We start from the raw sequence: 20,043 nt of genomic DNA, 5'->3' as shown, positions 1-20,043 counted from the left end.
CAACGAGGTTTCTCACTTTTACCCTTCCGATTCTCTCCTGCATCCCAAAAGCTGCGCGTGCATCTCCCTTTCTGTATCAGAGGCATGTTCCTTTATTGAATAGCCATTTCCTTCCATCTCTTTCCTTTTTTTTTTTTGTTGTATTAAGGAAGGCAAAGGACCAATATACTGTATAACTTATGAAGTGCCTAAATACAAGTTGTCTTTGTAGTGCTTGCAGCATTCCCAGCGGGCTCCACTACTTGAATTAGGAATTTTAAAATAAAAAAAATGATAAAAAAAAAAAGCCCTATAGACAAACAATCCTCAAACTTCAGTTTGAGAGCAGGTTACCAGCTGCATAAATCAATAATGCTTTAAGATCCACATGCATTTTAGAGCGATTTATTTTAAAATAAAAAATTTATTTTTTTAGGGAACGGGCAGTCAACACATCTCAGTCTGGGACTCTGCAACTTTCTGTGGGCAACCTGAAGCCAGAGGAGACCTACACCTTCCGAGTAGTGGCATACAACGAGTGGGGACCAGGAGAGAGCTCGCAGCCCGTCAAGGTCGCCACGCAGCCGGAGCGTGAGTGTGCGCTGGAGTGGGGCTGGGCACGGGTGGCACCAACAGCTCTAGTGACAAACTGCAGCTCTCCTTGTGCGCTGCTTCAAGGGTTTTATATAGCTTCTTTTAGAAAATACGGCCGGGTCCTTATGTATGGTAAATAACACCTTTCCTCAGTCTGTAAGATTTCTGGCAGAGCACCGACCTGCTCAGCAGCAGCATATTGCTGGTTTGTGTCACGGCTTTGATCGCACGTCCCATCTTCTACGATGTGACAGTGTAAGTGATCTCAAAAGCTGTGCTACGGTACATAAGGAGTTGGGGTTTTTACAAGGAAACGCGATAAACTCGCTGAAAAACACAAAATCTTTCCGCTGGAGTAAACGTTTTGGATTATCGGTGTTTGAAAGCAAGGTTTTCTGTTAGTTGATGCTTAGCAGTAAGTGTGTTTTGTAAATCTCTGGAGCAGGTGGAACCTTTCAGCAGACACTTTTCTCTTTCTCTACGGCTCATTTTATTGTAAGTACTTGCACACGTGTCTGGTCTCCAGAAAGAAGAGACATTTTTTCCAGTTGAGTTTGTCCTACTGCAGCTTTTCTTGCTTGGAAGGTCCAAGAAGGACAGTTACAGGGAGAGGTTTGAAACATTGTTTGAGCCCTTCCATGGCAAAGGTAATAATTCAGTGGAACTGGCCGCTAAAATGGGGTTGGTATCTAGTCCTTAGCACCGAGATGGGTGCTGGGTCTGATACCGATGGGCACTGGACCACTTTGGTGAACCATCTCGGGGGGAGTGGGATGCTGAGCTGCTTTTACGCTCCATGCAGTAAGGCAGGAGGGTACCGCTGCACACAAACTGTTTTACATTGCCATGTGTTGCCACGTAGAGAGATTTTATCCAAAAGGCAGTGTTTGTCTGAAACCCCCTTGTTCTGTGAACCCCCTGAAATGTGTTCTCTGTTCATTGCCATAGGTGACTTGTGGCTGGGAGCAGGTAGAGGAAGTGGGAATGGCTCTCCATGGGTAGTGGAGGAGAAGAAGAGCTTGGAAGCAAATCCTGTGCATAAGGCGAGCCTCTGGAGGTGGCTTCAGGTGGCCTTTGAACTGTTTGGTTCCTTAACAGCTAAGCTGAGCCCCAGGCAAAGTGTCTATTAGGGCCAGCGAGAGCGTGTGCGATGTCCCCTGACCAGGCAGAAGGTGTTGTGAACAAGTGGAAAAGGGACCTTTCAACTTACATCACTCTGTGATACTGTTGTCTAGAGCTTTGTTTATCACAAAACATGAATTTCACTCCCTGTTGTCACTTCCCAAACCCCCGAGAGTTGTGATGCTGGTGAAAGTGTCACCTGAGAGGTGTCGCTTTCTGTTTTTCTCAACGGTGTTGCATGTTAGGTACGTCTTCAAATCCTGCTCTGATGTTGCTCTGCCACTTACTTGCGGTTACCATGTGCAAACATAAGCAAGGTTCTATCTCAGCCCTTTTTTGGGAAATAATTCTTGAAAGTCAGTTTAGGAATCGGAGCCTTTTGACATTAAGGCACCAAGGACCCACTCAGCAGTATCATTTATCTATTAGCAATTTACCTCTGCTTAAACGCATGCGCACACATGAGCATATACACGTTGCTGCATCTGTTTGTATTTTAGATATGTAATACGACCAATATACAGCTACATTTACAGAAGTAAAATAACATTTCAATCGGGAAAATGCCTTCCCAGTGAAAAGCAGGCACCGCTACCCTCTGCTGTCACCCTCTGAAGCTACCACGGCGCAGAGTTCCCAGCTCTGTTGAAGGCGCAGCGTAGGCATTTAGAATATCTTTCCTATTTAATTTTGTTAAGATTTCTCTAAAGCATCAAGTTTGAGCCTGGAGAAAGTATTGCTTTCCATTTTTCCTTTTGCTTTTTCATGTTGACCGAATTATCTTATCATTATGAAACAACTCGCTCAGGTCCTGGGAGGCAGTCAGCCTCTACGCGGCTGTCTTTTAGAACACGCTGAAACTCTTGTACAATAAATTACATGGCTGCTCATAAATTGAATTTCCACGTTATTTGAAAATACCAGCAGTATTATGCAACCTGGCATTGTTAAAGAAGAAAAAGCTGATGAAAAAGGACATCTGAAATTCATGTCCGTCAGCACCCGTTTCTGCAAGTGCACCCATGTGCTCTGTAATCAGTTTAAAAGATCACCAGAACAAGTTCCAGCTTTTTGAAATAATCATCCAGAATATATGGGCTGGCTTGATATGAAGGGTTTTGTCCCCAGATTACCACCCCCTCCCCTTCTTTTCCTTTATTAAACTGCAACCTCTTTTTCTCTGCCTTTATGGTATATAATTTCACTACAGTATTATCAATCCAGATTTAAATCCCTGCCCGCTTAAGCCGTGTCTAATCTTTTCATACCACATGTGGAGACTTTGTGAGGTATTATTTGGGCTCCTCAAGATTCTGTTAAAGCAGCTTGATAGTAGAGAATAAAGAAAAGCATCTATCCTCGCAAGGATTGGAATTGTCCGTCCCAGCTTTGAAGGCAGTTCCCTGCTGGGGGACCGGCTCGCTGCTTTTCACAGCCCTTTGGAATTAAAACCAGTTTCCTAATAAATCCGTGTCTCCCTGATGTGTGTATTAGTTGGTGGAGGAGAAGATGAATAGGAAGGCACGTTGGTGTACCCCAAAGAAACTTGACAGCATCACTCCAGCCTTACAAGGCCGCCTCTTACCATCCCACTTCCAGTGAAATCAATGTAGCGTGCACCAACATCTCAACTTCTACCCAAGCATCTTTAAGGGCTTTGTAAGGAATCATTAATTACGGTATCCTGAGGTAGGGAGGTACTATTGTATCTACTTAAGAGAAGCCCAGCTGTTTCCCCGTATGTCTGCCCCCTCCTGTGCTCTGCTGCCCGGAGCAAATCCCGGACCCCCCGAGGCGAGGAGCAGGTGGGAAGAGCTGTGCTCCCCACCCCACCGTCCTGAAAAAGGGAATTCTGAGACAGAAATGCAGGGATTTGGGATGGATTTATCTAGCAAGTGGGGCATTTTGCAGCAGCTAGAGGGTGACCTTACTTGCGCAGGACACTTGGGTGACTTTGGTCACCAAGGTTCACACCTTGCCTAGAGGCTTCTGTCATTACTTTCAGTTCCTGTTAGAGAGTGGTGCATCTAACCTCAGAAATAAGTCCTTTTGTCATTATTTTTTTTTAATCACTGACTGGATGCACCTGAATTTTCTTGCTAAGACAGCTAGAAACAAAAACTACCACCAGGACTGCGTTCAAGTTCAATTGCACCAGAAGCTGTTAAAAGTTTTGGGGTTTGGTGGTAGGTTGGGTGGTTTTGGGTTGGGTCTTTTTGCAACAAGTTTTTCAGTGGAGACAATATTGTTTGAAGTTACTGCACAGGGAATGTTACAAAGATATAGACAAAATTTCAACTGCAGCCTCTTTTAACATACGTTTCTTAGACAAATGTCAAAACCACATATAAAATTAAAAGGCTATTAAAATTAATGCAATGAAATTTCACATGAAAAAGCAAGGGAAGGTAGGGCTGTCTTTAAAGCCCATATAGATGAAAATTTTTTCAAGGAATGATCAGCTCCATATATGTTGATCCACACAAATGAAGTTTGCAGAATAAACATGTGCTGGTGTGATTGAGTATTTCGAAGACTTGTAGCAGCCCCTGCATCCCTTTCAGACACGGCTGCAGAGACGGCGCCAGATCGTCACCTCTCAGGGCTGGTGAGGGTCCCCAGGCAGGGCTGGCCCCCACCACTGGTGGATGCTGAGGATTTCGGAGGGCACCGGTGCCACCTTTGCTCCCTGCTCACCTCTCCTGGGTACCGGTTTCAGTCACTGATGTTGTCGCCATAAATGATGCTAAATGATCTTGTGATAGTCAGGGTCTGGCTGAAAGGAAAGCTCTGCCATGGGGTTTGGGCAGGTCCTGCAGGAGGTCATCTCAAAAACCTCCCACCAAAGTGAGTGTGATCAGGTTTTTGGGAACAGGGAGATAAGAATCCCCTTTCTCCGGTGCAAAATTGCCATGGGTCTGGGTGGAGAAAAGACTGAGCTTGTGTTAAGAAGTGGGGAGGGCTGGGGGCAAGGCTGTCTGACTTTGGGCAGGCAGGTCGTTGAAACATTTTGGTTTCTCCATTCCCAGAACAGAAATAAGCAATGTTGACCAAAGAAGATCTTTCCAGGTCCTTTCCAACCTGGGCTGCTCATTGAGCCGATGACTTTTCCTCCTTCCTTCCTCACACCCAGCTACAGGTCTAGCCGCGCTGCTTAAACAAGAACCCTAGTGGCAGGGATTTCCCTTTCCATCATGAACTGATGTAACCAAAATGAATAATTTTTAACAGACCTGCTGCTGGTGCTGTCTAACGAGAGAGTCATGGGCTCCATCAGGAGCCTTCTCTGCCGCAGCCCATCTTGCAGTGGCTGTCACAGTGATGGACGGAGGACATGGTGCTCCTGTTCTCCACTCGTCACAACAACGTTACATATATTATTTTAAAGCCACAAAAAAAAAAAAAAAAAAAAGTGCCTCAGTTTGCATTCTCACCCTGCCAAATTCTGTGTGTACAAAAAAGATCCCCGCAATATTGGGCAGTGGCCCTTTTGCAAGGTGTGGGGGGTATTTCTGCATTTATTTCAGATATTTATCAATATGTGGAAGAGCTGGGGCAGGCAGAACCACGAGCATCTCCGGTGTAGTGCCTCAGAAGTGAATTTTTCTTGTCATTTGACGAAAAGGCGAAGCAGTACTGAAAAATGTGTTCTGTGGAGTCATTAATATCCTCCTCATTTGTGTGTATTCTTCCATAATGGCTCAGTAAAATACACCCTGGGGTAACTTTATGCCATTCTTGCATGGTTCTTTAATTTTATGAGTAATTTATGTGGAGCATTGGCGGGGGGTGGTGGTGGGGGGAGGTTTCCAATTGCTTTAAATTTTAATGAAACGTATCTTCCTCTCTAAAAGTTGGGCAGATATCAAGGAAAAGGTGGTGGTGTTTGTTTTTCTGTCTGTCTCAGAGTCCTGCGGTTGGCTTCCCATCTGGTTTTTGTTTGTTTTTTTTTTCTTCTTTTGTTCTTCCCCCTCCAGAGCTTTTGATTTTTTAGCCTTTTTTTTTTTTAGTCTTTTTTTTTTTTTTTTTTGAGAGAGAAGAGTTGTGCATCCTTGGTACCCTCTTGTGCCCTGGGAAATAGGAATTCAGATCCTCTGGATGCCTCCGTGGTATGAATTGTGTTTTTTGTTTCCTCTGTTTTCATTTTTACAGCAGGTTTAATTTCAAATCAAATAGAAATGGTTTTATTTTGTGGGGAATCAGAGCCGTTTTCCCAGGGCTAGTGACCTGCCCGCTCCTGTTGCCAGCTTCCCAGCCACCTCTGCCGCACTGGAGCTGGGTCCCCGCGTGCCACGGGGGCGGTCAGGCCAGCTTCTGCTTTTTGGATAAACTGTAGTCAGAGCTGGTTAATAGAGGCTGTTAGCATTGATAATTGAGATTAAAGATCAACTCATGCTGTTTTATTCTTCAGACTCTGGCTCACTTTGGTGCTGTGGCTTTTTTTTTCTTTCCTTTCTTTTTTTTTTTTTTTTTTTTCTTCTTTTTTCTTTGTGTTTCCCATTGAATTCCTACTTTCTCTTGTGGAACAGAATGCAGTGCCATAAGCCAGATATTCAGTGACTCCATCTGCACTTACCTGCTGAGTATGTGGTTCCCCACGCGTCACCAGGGAGGCTGATTAAGGCTTTTGTAAAGGCTGTTTACAGGGAGGAGGGATTAAATAAGAGAACAATGAAAATTTATGGTGTACTGCTTCCTAGAGACTATGGAAAAAAGTTGCAAATGAGAGGAAAAGATACGGCACGTCTTTCTTGAAGCTTAGATTGAGTCTCACCTCCTGTTTAAGTGACAAAAAAAAGTGACCAGGCGAGCACCTGGCCAGTTCTTCCAGTATTTTAGTGACTTTTGAAGTATCTTAGCTTGGGAAAGCCACCGTGACCTGATTCTTCAAGATATTTACTCAGTTGAAAATTTTCCATTTTTCAAAATAGTCCCCATCCCTGGGTGCGTTTCTACCCTGTGCCTCGCTGCAGTGGTGTGGCCCCGTTCCCTTGCCCTGCTGCCCCTTTCAGCCCTGGCTCTGGTCCTCCAAAAGCTGTCGGGGGACCTGATGAGAAAACAAATTTAATTCTTCCGGATCAATCATGCAAATTCCAGAAGCTCTCTGAAGTTGGAGTTTCCAGCTGGCTCGTGCGAAACAAACACCGAGCAAAGTGTTTCATTCCTGGCATCGCCACCCTTCCTTTGCAAAACGGGCACACGGGGAAGGCATGCTGGAATCCTGATCCCTTGGGAGATGCCATAAAAAAACATCTTTCTGTGGGTTAGGAGGGCGGATCCGGCTTCTTGATAGTGGGAGGCTTTGTAACCACCTTGGTAGACTAGGAGTTAAAGTGAAAAGCAAATCAACCCCAGAAAGTAAAATTGTTCATTTTCAAATTGTCTTGGGTTCAATTTAAAGTACCGCACATTGCTTGCTGTTCATCATTTATCTTAATTAACTGAAGTAGCGCAGTCCAAATGTTTTCTTTTGGGGGTTTTGTTTGGTTGATTATTTTTTCTTCTTTTCTGACCAGTTCTTCTGCCTCCTGTCAGAAGTGTCAGTCTCATTAGAAAGTTGCATTCTTATAGGAAATATTGTCATTAAAATGGAATTCAAATGCTTTTGCATCCCCTGAATCACGGATGCATTCTGAATCACAGAATTATTTTGGTTGGAAAAGACCTTTCAGATCACTGAGTCTAACAGTTAACCCAGCACTGCCAAAGCCCACCACTAACCCATGGCCCCAAGCGCCACATCTACGCATCTTTTAACCCCCCCCAGTGATGGGGTCTCCACCACCCCCCTGGGCAGCCTGGTCCAGGGCTTGGCCACCCTTTCCTCTTACTCTTTAACAGATCCTCTCCCAGTAGCGTCCGCCTATTTTCACAAACTTAAAATTGACTTGTGAAAGAACAGTGACAATATTTTATTATTATTATTTAAAAAGTTTTCCCTTCTGCTTCCTTCTTCTTTAAAACTATTCTGTGGTTTTCATCAGACCCTTTACATACAGGTTGATGACAGCCAGAGCAGGGCAAGAACCAAAAGTTTGGGGTTCACAGGAAATTCTGATGCCGGAGGCTTTTGTATTTTTTGAAGTACAGAAGTACAGCAAAACCAACTCTTGATTGCTTTCCTTTTTTTTTTTTTTTTTTTAAATTGGCTGTAATGAAACAATGTATTTCATTCCGTCATCCAGTACGTAACACTTGCAAAAAGCTGCACCAAAAGCAGCACAAATAATTTAAAAATTATTTAGAAAAGAAATATTTCTGATTGAAAATGCCATTACTGGATGTTTCAGCATTATGGAAGTACTTTGCTTCATTTTCTTGCAAAGCAAAAATTGTCACTATTTTTTTCCCCAAATGTTTTGATGACTGCGAAGACCGTGTTTACCAGAAATAATCTGCTTCAAAGAAAATACTCCAAATGGTCCAAGTGTTAGAAGAGGGGTTTTCCATTGCTGAGGCTTGTCTCTGCTGCACACTTTGGCCTTTCCATGGTTCATGGAGGTGGTTGGTATGTAGAATTCTGTGCCTCTCACCTAATCATTGCTTTTTGTAAATAACAAGCTTTTTTGCTGGCTAGAAGCGTGTTGTAATTCTCCTCCAGGTTTGCTGAGATGCAAAGGCACCATCACACCAAGTCAAATCCTTTCTTTTGCCTGACTCACCAAGAAGGAGCAGAAAATTAAAGCCACTTGTCTCTGCAAAAAGAAAAACGCTGAACAGACAAGCGTGTCTTAATCAACTATGCAAATCAAGGCATTGCATCCTATGCATGAAATCTCCATATTTATAGGGCCCTGATGCAAACAATAGTGCAGAGGCACGGTGGACCTTCCTCGGCACCCCTTGCCAAGGCAGGATGTACCCCGTGTGCAGAGAATTTGGCAGTTCAGGGGTACGGGTGGGCACGGAGAGGCAGCGGCCAGCAATGAAGATGTCACCTTAGCCTATGGAATAGGTGGGTTCCGTTTCCTTCATCCCTGAATCCCTAAGGGAGCGTTTTGGTGCTGCAGGGCTTGAGCAGCGTGGCCATCCTTCCCACTCACACCAGCGTGACGCTGGGCAGCGTGTCACCAGCCAGGGCTGGCACTTGGCTTTGGCACTGCCCACTGTCCCTCTGGACGAGAGCACTGGTGAGATTCAGCCAAAAACCTCCACTGAGCTGTGGGATGTGTTTGTCTCCCTACAGCTTTCCTAAAACAATGGCTATTAGGACACTGGTAATGAACTGGAACTGAAATAAACCTCACCGAACCCAGTTTGGGCACTGGGAAGAGACCTGCTCAGTGCTTCCAGCGGAGCCAACGCCACCCAATTTTACGGAGCAGCAGTACAAAGCTCGTCTGAAACTTTTGAGTCAGAAACAAAGCTATACCTATAGGGAGACGGGTTTGATCTGTAGGGCAGCCATGTCTAGAGACCTAAATTACAATCAATGCCGTTTGTGCTGTGATTTCCAGTAAGTAATGGAATCCACATGAAATTTGTGTGGTGATTTCCAGTAAGTAATGGAATCCACATAAAGTAATGGAGGGACTAGACCTGAGAGAGAAGACGGACTCTCGAACCTCTGCAGCTGAGCAAGGGATGCACTGCAGCCTGCTAAACTTGGCAAGTGCCAACAATTCAGGTAGGTCCATTGGCCCTTTCTGGATTGGTTGTCTCTGTGGGATGTCCAAGCCCATCGCTTTGTCACAGAGGTGTTTGCTTAAGCATCCTGCTCAACTCCCATCAGGGTCCTGGTTGCTGCCATCACCAGTCCTGCCTTAGCAGGGTTAGCAGGGTACGAGGTGCTCAGCTGTAGCCGCTCTGGTCCTGTGTGGGAGCACCAGCACAGCACTGGGAGAGGGTCGAAGGGAGGATGTTCTCTAAAATGGGCTGCCATTTTTCTAAGATAGCTTTGCATGTAGGAATTGAAATTCTGTCTCAGTTTCGTTTGATGTGCATTCATCCTTGTTTTATTTGGACCTTTCTTCCTATCCCAGAAATCTTGCAACAGAAGCAGGTAAGATAAAGAATGGGTAGGAGATATATTATTATGCCATTTTATGGGAAGGAAATTGAAGCATAAAAGCATTAAATTATTTATCCAAGCTCCCTCTGGAAGTCTGAGCCAGAGCCGGGATTGCTGTAACCTATCTTTCTGTGCACTCTTTCTCAAAATGAAAGGTTGAATTCCTGTCCCTATTGAAGTCACTAAGAGTTGCTTTTTAGTTCTGCGGATGCTATCATTTCGCCTAAGTGCATAGTGGAGCCTCCAGCCGTTGTAAATGCCCTGCCATTCAGTAAGGTTTTCCTTCCATTTTTCATCTGCAAACAAATGCAGGACATGCATAGGCACCCAGAAGCAGATGGGTTTTGTAACAAAAGCTTGTTTTCGAAATGAATTCATCTCATTGACTGCAGCCTATTCCCTCTTTCTACGCTGGTGATGTTCTTTTAGTGTTGATGTTTGCATCCCTTATTTGCTTTCAGATTGCTTATCGACACCAGTGAAATCCTAATACATTTGGATGCGCAGAGAGATTTTCTCCCCAGTACAAACCATTACAGTAGACTACCTCTTCCTCCATCCGCAGTCTTGTGGCTTTCCTGCCGCAAATATAGCCCCTCACTACTGGGTAAAAATAATAGTAGGAAACCAATTAAAATGTGGTTCTCTTTCAGGGTTTAGTAGCAGGGCTAACAGGTTGGTTACAAACAGCTCAGTTCTGAGAACAGTGCACTGTGGATCCATGCTGAAATGTTTGGAAGTCAGGCAAAATAAGCAGAGGAGTGAAAATGCTGGGTGCTGAAGGTACTTTATTATCTGATATCATGTATATAAACATATTATATTCACATATATATTTTATATTTGTAACTTTTATGAAGTTTCGTTATTAATGAAGTGCCCATGCAGGTGTTGAGATGCTTCTGCTGGCCACTGTTTTACCCATTTCTGGCCAAGGATTTATTTGGCCGTAATTAAAATAGACTATTTCAGTTGGAAGGGACCTCCAACAATCATCTGGCCCAACTGCCTGACTGCTTCAGGGCTGACCAAAAATTAAAGCATGTTCTGAGGGGCATTGTCCAAAGACTTCTTGATCACTGACAAGCTCTGGGTGTTGAGCACCTCTCCAGGAAGCTTGTTCTAGGATTTGACCACCCTTTCGGTAAAGAGATGCTTCCTCAATCCAGTCTGAACTTGCCCTGGTGCAGCTTTGAGCCATTCCCACACATCCCATCGCTGGTTACCAGAAGATACCACCATACTCCCACCTGCCTCTTGGTCCAAACTTTCTAGCGTTTGTATTGTGGCACTGTGACACATTCAGGGTGTCTGGCGATGTGCGGGTGCCCTGAGCTCCCCGTCCTCCCGCAGAGCCTCAGTCCTTCTACATCAGGAGGGTGGAGAAAGCTGCATTCCCAGACCTCCTCTGGTAAAGTCAGCTCCCATGAGGCACTTTCCCTTCGCTGCAGAGTTTGGAGCTGAGCCACCTCCATCGCATCGCTTTCTGGGTACCATCCCTGGTCCCACATTCCTTAACAAATCAAAGAATATTAGACTCACGCATCCATCTCTGGGGCACAGCTGGGCACCGTGTGAAGAGTTAAAGGGCAAAGCAATGAAAACCAGAAGACTCGGTGAAAATATAAATGACAGCAACTTCCAAAAGCTGGTTCCAGCACCGGCTTTTGTGGATAGCACTGGAGGTGTCCAGGGCAGTCCTGCCAGACAACTGTCACATCTCCAGAGCGTGTCCAGCCCGGAGAAGCAGGTTTCCCTGTGTTAATAATTACACTGTCTGCAGGCTCTCTGAAGTTGCATTTTTCTGTGCAGGATGGAACCATATTTTAATGAAATATCATTAGAGCTGTTAACTACAGAGAAAGGAGGGGGGGAGGGGGAATATCAAAGGCGCAATCAAAGCATGCATTCTATTATCAATAACTGCAAGTGGCTTCATATATGTTTTATGTTTGAAATGTTTTCAGTGCAGATCAGCACAGAACCAGCTGCTTAAACGGAAAGAGAAATGTAATAACAAGAACATTTTAATCATCGCCTCTCATTATAGAGAAGAATGAATCACTAAGAAAAATGTTTTTAAGGAGCAGCTTTCATGATGGAGATGGCTAGCCCAACACGGAGCTGGAGAGCAGGGAAGCCTCGCTCAGAATTAACAGGCGTATGCCTTTAAAAACGTTGAGTTGGACTAAGTGGGGTTGTGTTCCTTCTAAAAGCATGGTGGTACGTGCTTGGTGGAACGTGCTCTCTCCTGGGAAGGTTGAACGCAAAGGTTTCATGCTCTGTTCTACCTGAAAGGATTCAGAGCGTGAACGCCTTGAACGGCGCACTGGGTGCAGGAGCATCGTGGCTGTTAGGCTGGAGGTTGGTTTGGACTACGGACAGCCAACGTCGAGACCCCTGGGACCAGGAGGAGAGAGAAAACAAGCAGGACCATGATCCTTTCACCTCATATGCAGGCATTCGAATTCTTGAGGTGGTCTTGAGGACTCTGCTTTCTTGTCCAAAGGCTGCTGTGCATCTTTCTGCATCGCTGCACCTTAGAGCTCAAGGCTGGAGCCCGTCAATAGCTCGGAGGGAAGGTCAGTGGCTTGAGATGGACCTTAAAGCAGCAGTCTTGGGGTAACTTAACTCTCTGGGTGCCAGAGCTGTGCTCAGGGAGTTGAGGTGCTCCTCTCCCTGGTTTCCAGCAGGGCTTCGGCATTGAGCCAGGTTCCCACTGGCACAGGCAGGGTGGCCTGAGGTGCAGAAGGCAGAGCTTCAGAAAAATGGAAAAATGTCAAGTTTGAGGAAGAGATTTAGCACGTTTAGGCAGTTTCTGAGCGATTTTCGCCTACATTCCTATTTCAGGCACTTGGATCTTGCTTGTATCTTATTAGCTCTTACTATCAGCAGTTGAACTGAACGCTAGCAAAGAGGAACTCTCTGTGCAAGAGCAGTGAGGGCTGGTGAGTGTAGGAATTGTTTTTCTGCAGGTTTGGAGGAGCAGTTGACTACATGGAGCTCTTGTTTTATGCAACTAAAAATGAGCGTGGTCAATACCGGAGTCTCTCAGTAAGGAGATGCTTTCGCCGGCACACAGAGCTGCCTGCCCTTCATGCTCCTACAACAAATCCAGCTTTTCAGGGTTACTAGAGGTCTTCAAGCCCTCAGACCCTACAAGTGGCTGGGTCTTCCCAGCAGCTGTTGCCCACTTGAAGCTGTGGTCTGCTGACCCCAATGTCAAGCTGCATCGACTCAGCTCATACTACAGAAGGATAGATCTGAGCATCATTCCTCCTGCCAGGGGCTCCCGGCTTGCCCCTTGTGTGTGGTGCATCAGCAGCCGGGTCAGGACATGGACGTGCAGCCCTGCTTTGTAAGATGGAGGGAGGGAATGAGTTACGGACATTCTCTGGAGGCCCTTTCTCTACTCCCACCTGCATGTGACCTCTTTGGGTTTGTATGGACCGCTGGCAGGTGCTCAGCTCCCAAAATAGCCTGTAGTCCGTAAGGTTTGAGAACTGCTGGAAGATGAAAAGCAAGACGTAACCATCTACGTGGAGGACAGCCCTCTTTGCTGGGGTTAGAAACACGCCAGTACTGCTCTGCAGTGAGTATGTTAGGAACACAGGTAGTTATCTCTGCAATAATACATCATACATAGATATATATAAAATAATAATATATACCTAATATAGATCTATAATAATCATATATACCCAATAGATACCTAATACAGATCTATAGTAATAGTAATAGAAACCCAATAGATACCTAATATAGATCTATAATAATAATAATATATACATCGTAGATACCTAATAGAGATCTATAGTAATAGTAATAGATACCCAATAGATATCTAACAGAGATCTATAGTAATATTAATATATACCAAATAGATACCTAATATAGATCTACAGTAATATATACGCAATAAATACCTAATATAGATCTATAGTAATATATAATATATGCCAAATAGATGACTAATATAGATCTATAGTAATAATAATATATACCCAATAGATAACTAATGTAGATCTATAGTAATATTAATATATACCAAATAGATACAATGTAGATCTATAGTAATAATAATATATACCAAATAGATACCTAATGTAGATCTATAGTAATAATAGTATATACCCAACAGATAACTAATGTAGATCTGTAGTAATATTAATATATACCAAATAGATGCCTAATGTTGATCTATAATAATAATATATACCCAATAGATACGTAATGTAGATCTATAGTAATATTAATATATATCAAATAGATGCCTAATGTAGATCTATAGTAATAATAATGTATACCCAATAGATACCTAATGTAGATCTATAGTAATATTGATATATACCCAATAGATACCTAATGTGGATCTATAAACAGTAATATGTACCTAAAATCAAGGTATATATCAGGCACCCATGGTAAGTACCACTTTTGGGGTGGCCCGAGGCGCGTTGTCCCCACACAACCCTGGATGCAGCTCTCCAGCCGGTGCTGGGAGATCCACCACCCTGACAGCTCCCGTCAGCAGTAGCAGAAGGGCACTGACTGCATCCTTCTAAAACCAGCAGAGGAAGGAAGAAATCAAAGCGTTCGAGCATTTCCGACTTTGGACCTGATTGCTTTTGCTGCTGCTGAATAGGGCTCATGCCACCACATCGCCCCAGACCTGGCAGCTGTGAGGGCAGCAGCAAACTGTGCCAGCAGTTGCAGTGGCTTGTGTTGATGAAGCGGGCTGAGGCACTGAACCAAGCTCTTTGTGGGAGCAGAAGGGTGTTCTCAGAGGAGCAGTGATTCTCGGAATATATCGCAGCATTAACGTGGAGCCCATGGTAAAAGAAAATGCATCAGTCGTCTGCCTGCCCTCGTTCCTTTATCCTTTTTTCTTTGAGCAAGGAGGCTGTTTGTTGTAAAAGGCTGACTCCAGAAGAAACATGATTTAATGTCTTGTTTTAATGGAATGTAAAGCAGATCTAGGGCCTCTCTGCTATTTAGAAAAAGAAGAATTTAGGGAAAGATTTAAAACTTAATGCCAATTTTCACGAGATGATTATTTGACAAAAGGGATCAGGAGAGATTATGAAATGCTTTGCGTGTGCTGAAAATACGGAGGCTTTAAGCACATTAGAATGCTTGTCAGAAAAACTGAAATGGAATGAATGGGAAAGCTGGGCCAAGGAAATAAAAATACATAAAATATATAAATGCGGGTGAGGGACGGATCCGGGCAGCGCAGGGTCAGGCGGTCCTGAGCTATCGCTGCTTGCCACGCACGTACCGGTTTACAAAAGGGAGCTGTTAGCGTGAAACCGGCTGGTAATGGGGATGTAACTTTGTGGAAAGCCTGTTGTAGGAGCTGTAATTCTGTTATCTGCCAGTTGCACAATAGCTTGTGAGTTTGTTTTATGCCACAGCACACTCCCTATTCAAAGTAAAAAGCTACGATTTGGTGTTGAAGATCTTCAGAAATAACCTTCTGCTCGACCTTTATGTTTTTGCCGCAGTTATTCATTTTTTTTTTCCCTCCAGTTTTGCTCGAGTTCAAGATGAAGGCACAGATAAGATCCCAGCAATGGGTGTCACTGGGTTTAGGTCCAGTGGAGACGTGCAGGGAGATTTTCTGGGGAAAGACTGCTGGTAGTCGTTGGAGTTTATTAAGCTTTTTTAGCTCTTTTGTTTTAGGAAGTGATTTCAGCTGACATCTGAAAGGGTGATGTAGTTGATGCGTAATAAGGTGCATTCCAGGGTGAAATTAGAGCACTTGAAGATACAGCCTGGATAACAAAAAGTGACTTCTTACGGCTTCCTTACCAATGATAAGGGATTGTTTTGTGTTGCCATTTGAGGAGGAGTTGTGTACTGCTTCACCCACCGCATGATCCACTGTCAAGGCAATCTAAATTTTGCATTTCAAATGATCCCTACTTCAGGCTAAACCTATTGCAAACCTCTGTATTCTCAGAACTAATCAAACCAGCTAAGAGTTTCAAGGATAGAATATTTTAACACTTGTATTGTTGTTTGGTTTCAAAGATGGGTTTGTTACAGCCCTGCAGTTTTCGTAATGAATATTACGGAATGAATATCACCGACTACATAATGAATATTGGAGCTTACACCAGGGAGGTGTAACTTTTAAGGGCAAGTTAGGGGGTTTGCAGGTGATGAGAGGTTTCTGGTCCAGCCCCTGCCCAAAGCAGGTCAGCTCCCAGATCAGCCCAGACCCCGGGGCTGTACGTGAAGAGCTGTATGACATCTCCTGCCCCAACCCATCGCCTTACTCCGTGCTCCCAGGTTGGCTTTGCTGGAGCAGTCTCATGCCCCTGCTAAATTGAGGGGCTACCAGCCTGGAGCCTGGCTTCTGTGGGCTCCCTTGGTCGTTTGAGTGTGCCAAGGACTGCCCTTAATGCTTCATCTCAGGTGTCCTCTGTGGTTCCTTGGGTGGCTAAAACGGAGCAATGCACAGAGGAGTCTAAACAGATAGCAGAAACAGGTACACGTGCAAAATAAGCAGAAGCTAACAGGGATTTGGAAGACTAATTGCTTGCTAAAAGTAACCAAAGCCTGCTGCAGTGCACCAAGTCCATTTAATAATTTAATAGCGTCAAGCTGGCATACACAGAGCTGGGAGAGAAAGACGCACAACGAAGCGGTGCCTCGCTGGAAAGCAGCTTTGGGCTCACGGTTTGTGGGCTGTGAGATAACTTGGGTTGTGTCGGGTGGTGTGTTCGCTGTGTTTTTCTGTGTGATTGTTTGTTTGTTTGTTTTTCTGGTGGTTTTCTGGTTTTCTGGTGTTTGCCTGTGGGTTTTTCAAATGGCAGCCTTTTGCTCCAGCTGGGGTGAGCGGATTGGCATGTCTCCGATTTCCTGCTACCGTTATGTAAACACGTCAGTTGCGTGCATTGGGTATTTGTGCTGTTCCCCAGAAATTCAATTTTGAGATGGAGTCCACCCTCTGAGCCAAAGGTGCAGGCATGCAGCCTAGATGGAACAACCCTTTTCAGTATATCATGTACTCATGGTGCTAAATCTGCAACAGTCTTTCCGCCGTGTATTTTCCATGGGTTGGTCATCCCTGTTGTGGTTTTGTTCTGGAGTCGGAGGTGTATGGTATAGGCATCCCCCCGGAGCTGTGGGGATCTGTGTCCTGGCTGGGTCGGAATGCAGTGGTGGGTGATGCGGGAATGGACTTTTCACACCGTCCTTTCCTCTCCGTGCAGTGCAAGTTCCTGGGCCGGTGGAAAACCTGCGGGCTGTGTCTACCTCACCTACCTCGATTCTCGTCTCCTGGGATCCCCCGGCGTACGCAAACGGCCCCATTCAAGGCTACAGGCTCTTCTGTACGGAGACGGCGACTGGGAAAGAGCAGGTGAGCGATGACGGGTGAAAAGGAGGTACCCGGTGCATCTGCAGGTCTTCAGAGCACTGTAAGGGCTCAGGGCGAGAGGTTTTACAGATGGATCCTCCAGGTTAGGTAGCAAACGTTGCACAGGCCAGCGATAAAAGAAGCAGCTCGAGTAAAATAGATTTCCACCAGTATAAAATGGGTTCTGGGGGTAGAAGAGGCAGCCTGCTCTATAGCAACCATTCCTCAGCTTCACGCTGAAATTCCAGAATGATGCCAAAGAGCATGGAAAGCCCTTTTAGGCTGCCCCTTTGCATTGTGCAGAAACATTAACAGCTGTTTGTACACGGGATCTTTGTACACTATCTATTTTTAGTTGCCTTTTTTTAACTTTTTTCAAGTAGGAGAGTAAAGTAATACGGATCCAGGCTAGAAATGATGCATTTTCTCTCCAGACTGACAGATGCTTATAGTAAAAATAGGTGTTGACACTGTGCAATTCATTGCATTCCTGACTCTGCCAGGAGCACGGGCTTTCGAGTGGCAAACAAACAACTTTGCTTTCTGCGGGTTGCAAACTGCTCAGGGGCTTCCCACCGGCTGTTTGTTAACCGGGATTTGATAGGAGTGTAGTAGTCGCGGCGGAGGTGAGCTCTGCGGGTAGGGTACCGCCTGAGTAGGTTTTTGCCTAAGCACAGAGCAGGGAAGAAAATGTTTTGTCTTTTTTTTCTGACCGAATAGCACGTGATAACCACAGGCATTGGGCAGGTGCTTCACTAGTCTTGTGGGATGTTTTATGCTGTCCCCGTTTTTTCTGTGCCGGCTTTATTTTGCTTCCTCCTTTTCTCCCAAGTTCCCCTTTGGCTAATTGCCTTTATTTTCTTCTTTCCCCATCACGTACCTGTGGAGTGGCAGCAACTGGCTTAACCAGAAAAAGACCCACCTTTGCTCCTGTGCCCTAAGCAACTCCATCACTACTCTTAGGCGCTGAAATCCCCTCCATCCTGACACCGTGGGCAGGGCTGGGGCCGAGTGCCAAGAACCGAGCTGTAACAAGGCACTCTGTTACAAATTGCCTTTTCTATCAACTTAAATAAGGATTTAGCTCTCCTCCTCAAAGAGCGAAAAGCTCGCCTCTAATCCGCTCATCCCCTGGTGCAGCCGTGCCGCTGGCTGGTCACATTTCCCCTCGCTTTATCGCCTCTGTGTTTTAGAACGTGGAGGTGGACGGGCTCTCCTACCGCCTGGAGGGGCTGAAGAAGTTCACCGAGTACACCCTGCGCTTCCTCGCCTACAACCGCTATGGCCCTGGCATCTCCACTGAGGATGTGACGGTCACCACGCTTTCGGATGGTGAGCAGGGACAGAGGGGACCAGGGTGGGCAGGTAGCGTCTATGGGGGGCAATCATCAGGCTTTTTTCCTTCTGTCACCGTATTTCAGAAGAGCAGTGAAGCGAGGAGGTTGTTGAACATGCAAGGTTGAAACGAGGGGTTTGCTACGTGCCTGCAGCGGTACCCTCTGAGCTGTGTTCGTCTCCAAGGATAATTGGTTCGGTTCGTTATTCCTGTGTCTAGCGATGAGGAAAAGTCGTCTTCTCTATTTTCTCTTTAACTTGGGCACAGGTGTAGCCTTTCAGCTTTTCAACAGGCACAACTTTATGGCAGGAGCATTTCTCCTTGTGCTTTAAACACAGGCGTAGCAAAGGTGCCAGGGCGTCAATCTCCACTCGTCACAGCAGCTGCCCCAGCATCCTTCCCCGAGCTGGTGCCATGCTCCCGTGGCTTGCAGGCTTTGGGAGAGAAACTGAATTTTAGTTTGCATTCAGAAAGCACTTCTTTGCATCTGAGCCCGCTTGACTCTTCTTGGAGGCACTGAGCCTGAGCCCCACACCTGGTTAAAACAAGAATAACTTTGTGGGAGTCATTTGGGCTACAAAAGTGTAAAAGCCGTGAAAATGAAGGAAAAAAAATTTCAGCAGGGTTGGTGAGAGTTCGTCAGGCAGAAGCCAGCCCTGAGCCAGACTCCAGAGGCTTCAGGGATGTGCCAGCTCCTTCTGAGCCCCGCAGCCAGAGGGTTTTTTTTCATCCCAACGTTTTGTTTAAAGGGATGTAAGAGGTGGCGACTAAACTCTTAAAGTGGGATTTATAAACAGCTAATTTTCCTTCTGATAGAAATTTGGACAACTTCTTTTTTCCATTCATGCTGATAAAGCAAGGTATGGGAGTTTGGGTGGCCCTGGCCAGGGTTTACATCATTATAGATCACTTTCCAGGAAAAAAAAAAAAAAAACCACTTACTTTTACATGGGAGTATAAAATCAGGGAATAGGCAAGGATTATGTTGCCGTGGGCCTCAGCTGGGTTTGTTAAACTTGTGTGGCTGATAACCTGTGCTAACGAGCACATTTGGAAACAGCACATGGCCCGCACCTCCATCACATAAAAATTTTGATGCTGTTCCTTTCCGTGCTCCAGATTGATTCTAGGGAAAAAAAAAATTGAATGGAGAACCTGGGTGACCATGACTGAGAGTTATCCCTTCATTTATATAGGGATATATATATATGTGTGTGTGTGTGTATATATATATGCCTATGTTTATCTAATTTTATTCCAAAGTTGACAGTTCTACACAAAAGGGCTGAGGTTGTTGTTGTATGGGGGTGGGAATGGCAATTTTCTCTCTGGTGACCCAGTTGCTTCTGAATGCTGCACCTGGTCATGTGAAAATACCAATTTCTGGGCAGCATTAGTAGGATCTGTATAGGTCCTGGAGAAAAGCAGCGGGGGGGAGGGCGGGGGGGGGAGTGATGGTGTATCATTCCCTGGAGAAGTTCTGGTATTTGTTTAGGGGTTCATCACTGCGGAACACTTTTGCAGGTGTCCCTGGGTCACGCGTGGGTTGGCGACATCCCCTGGGCAAGGGATACTCCTGTGTCACCTCCGCCCACTCCCAGCTGCCACTCTGAATCACCCTGAGCTCTGCAG

At 45.3% G+C, this 20,043-nt stretch overlaps 1 protein-coding gene across 2 annotated transcripts in view; it reads left to right on the top strand.

Moving 5' to 3' along the window:
- The window catches only part of DCC (DCC netrin 1 receptor), a 563,445-nt gene that overhangs the window by 391,799 nt on the left and 151,603 nt on the right, over positions 1-20,043 (top strand). For both annotated transcript variants that reach the window (XM_080371917.1, XM_080371916.1), the window contains exons 9-11: positions 416-570; positions 16,930-17,078; positions 18,269-18,407. In XM_080371917.1, coding sequence (XP_080228043.1) covers positions 416-570; positions 16,930-17,078; positions 18,269-18,407 — 443 coding nt within the window. The remainder of the gene's footprint in view (positions 1-415; positions 571-16,929; positions 17,079-18,268; positions 18,408-20,043) is intronic.

The sequence above is a fragment of the Falco punctatus genome, assembly GCF_963210335.1.
Source record: "Falco punctatus genome assembly, chromosome: Z".
Lineage (NCBI taxonomy): Eukaryota > Metazoa > Chordata > Aves > Falconiformes > Falconidae > Falco > Falco punctatus.
This window is presented reverse-complemented; position numbering and strand designations above follow the sequence as displayed.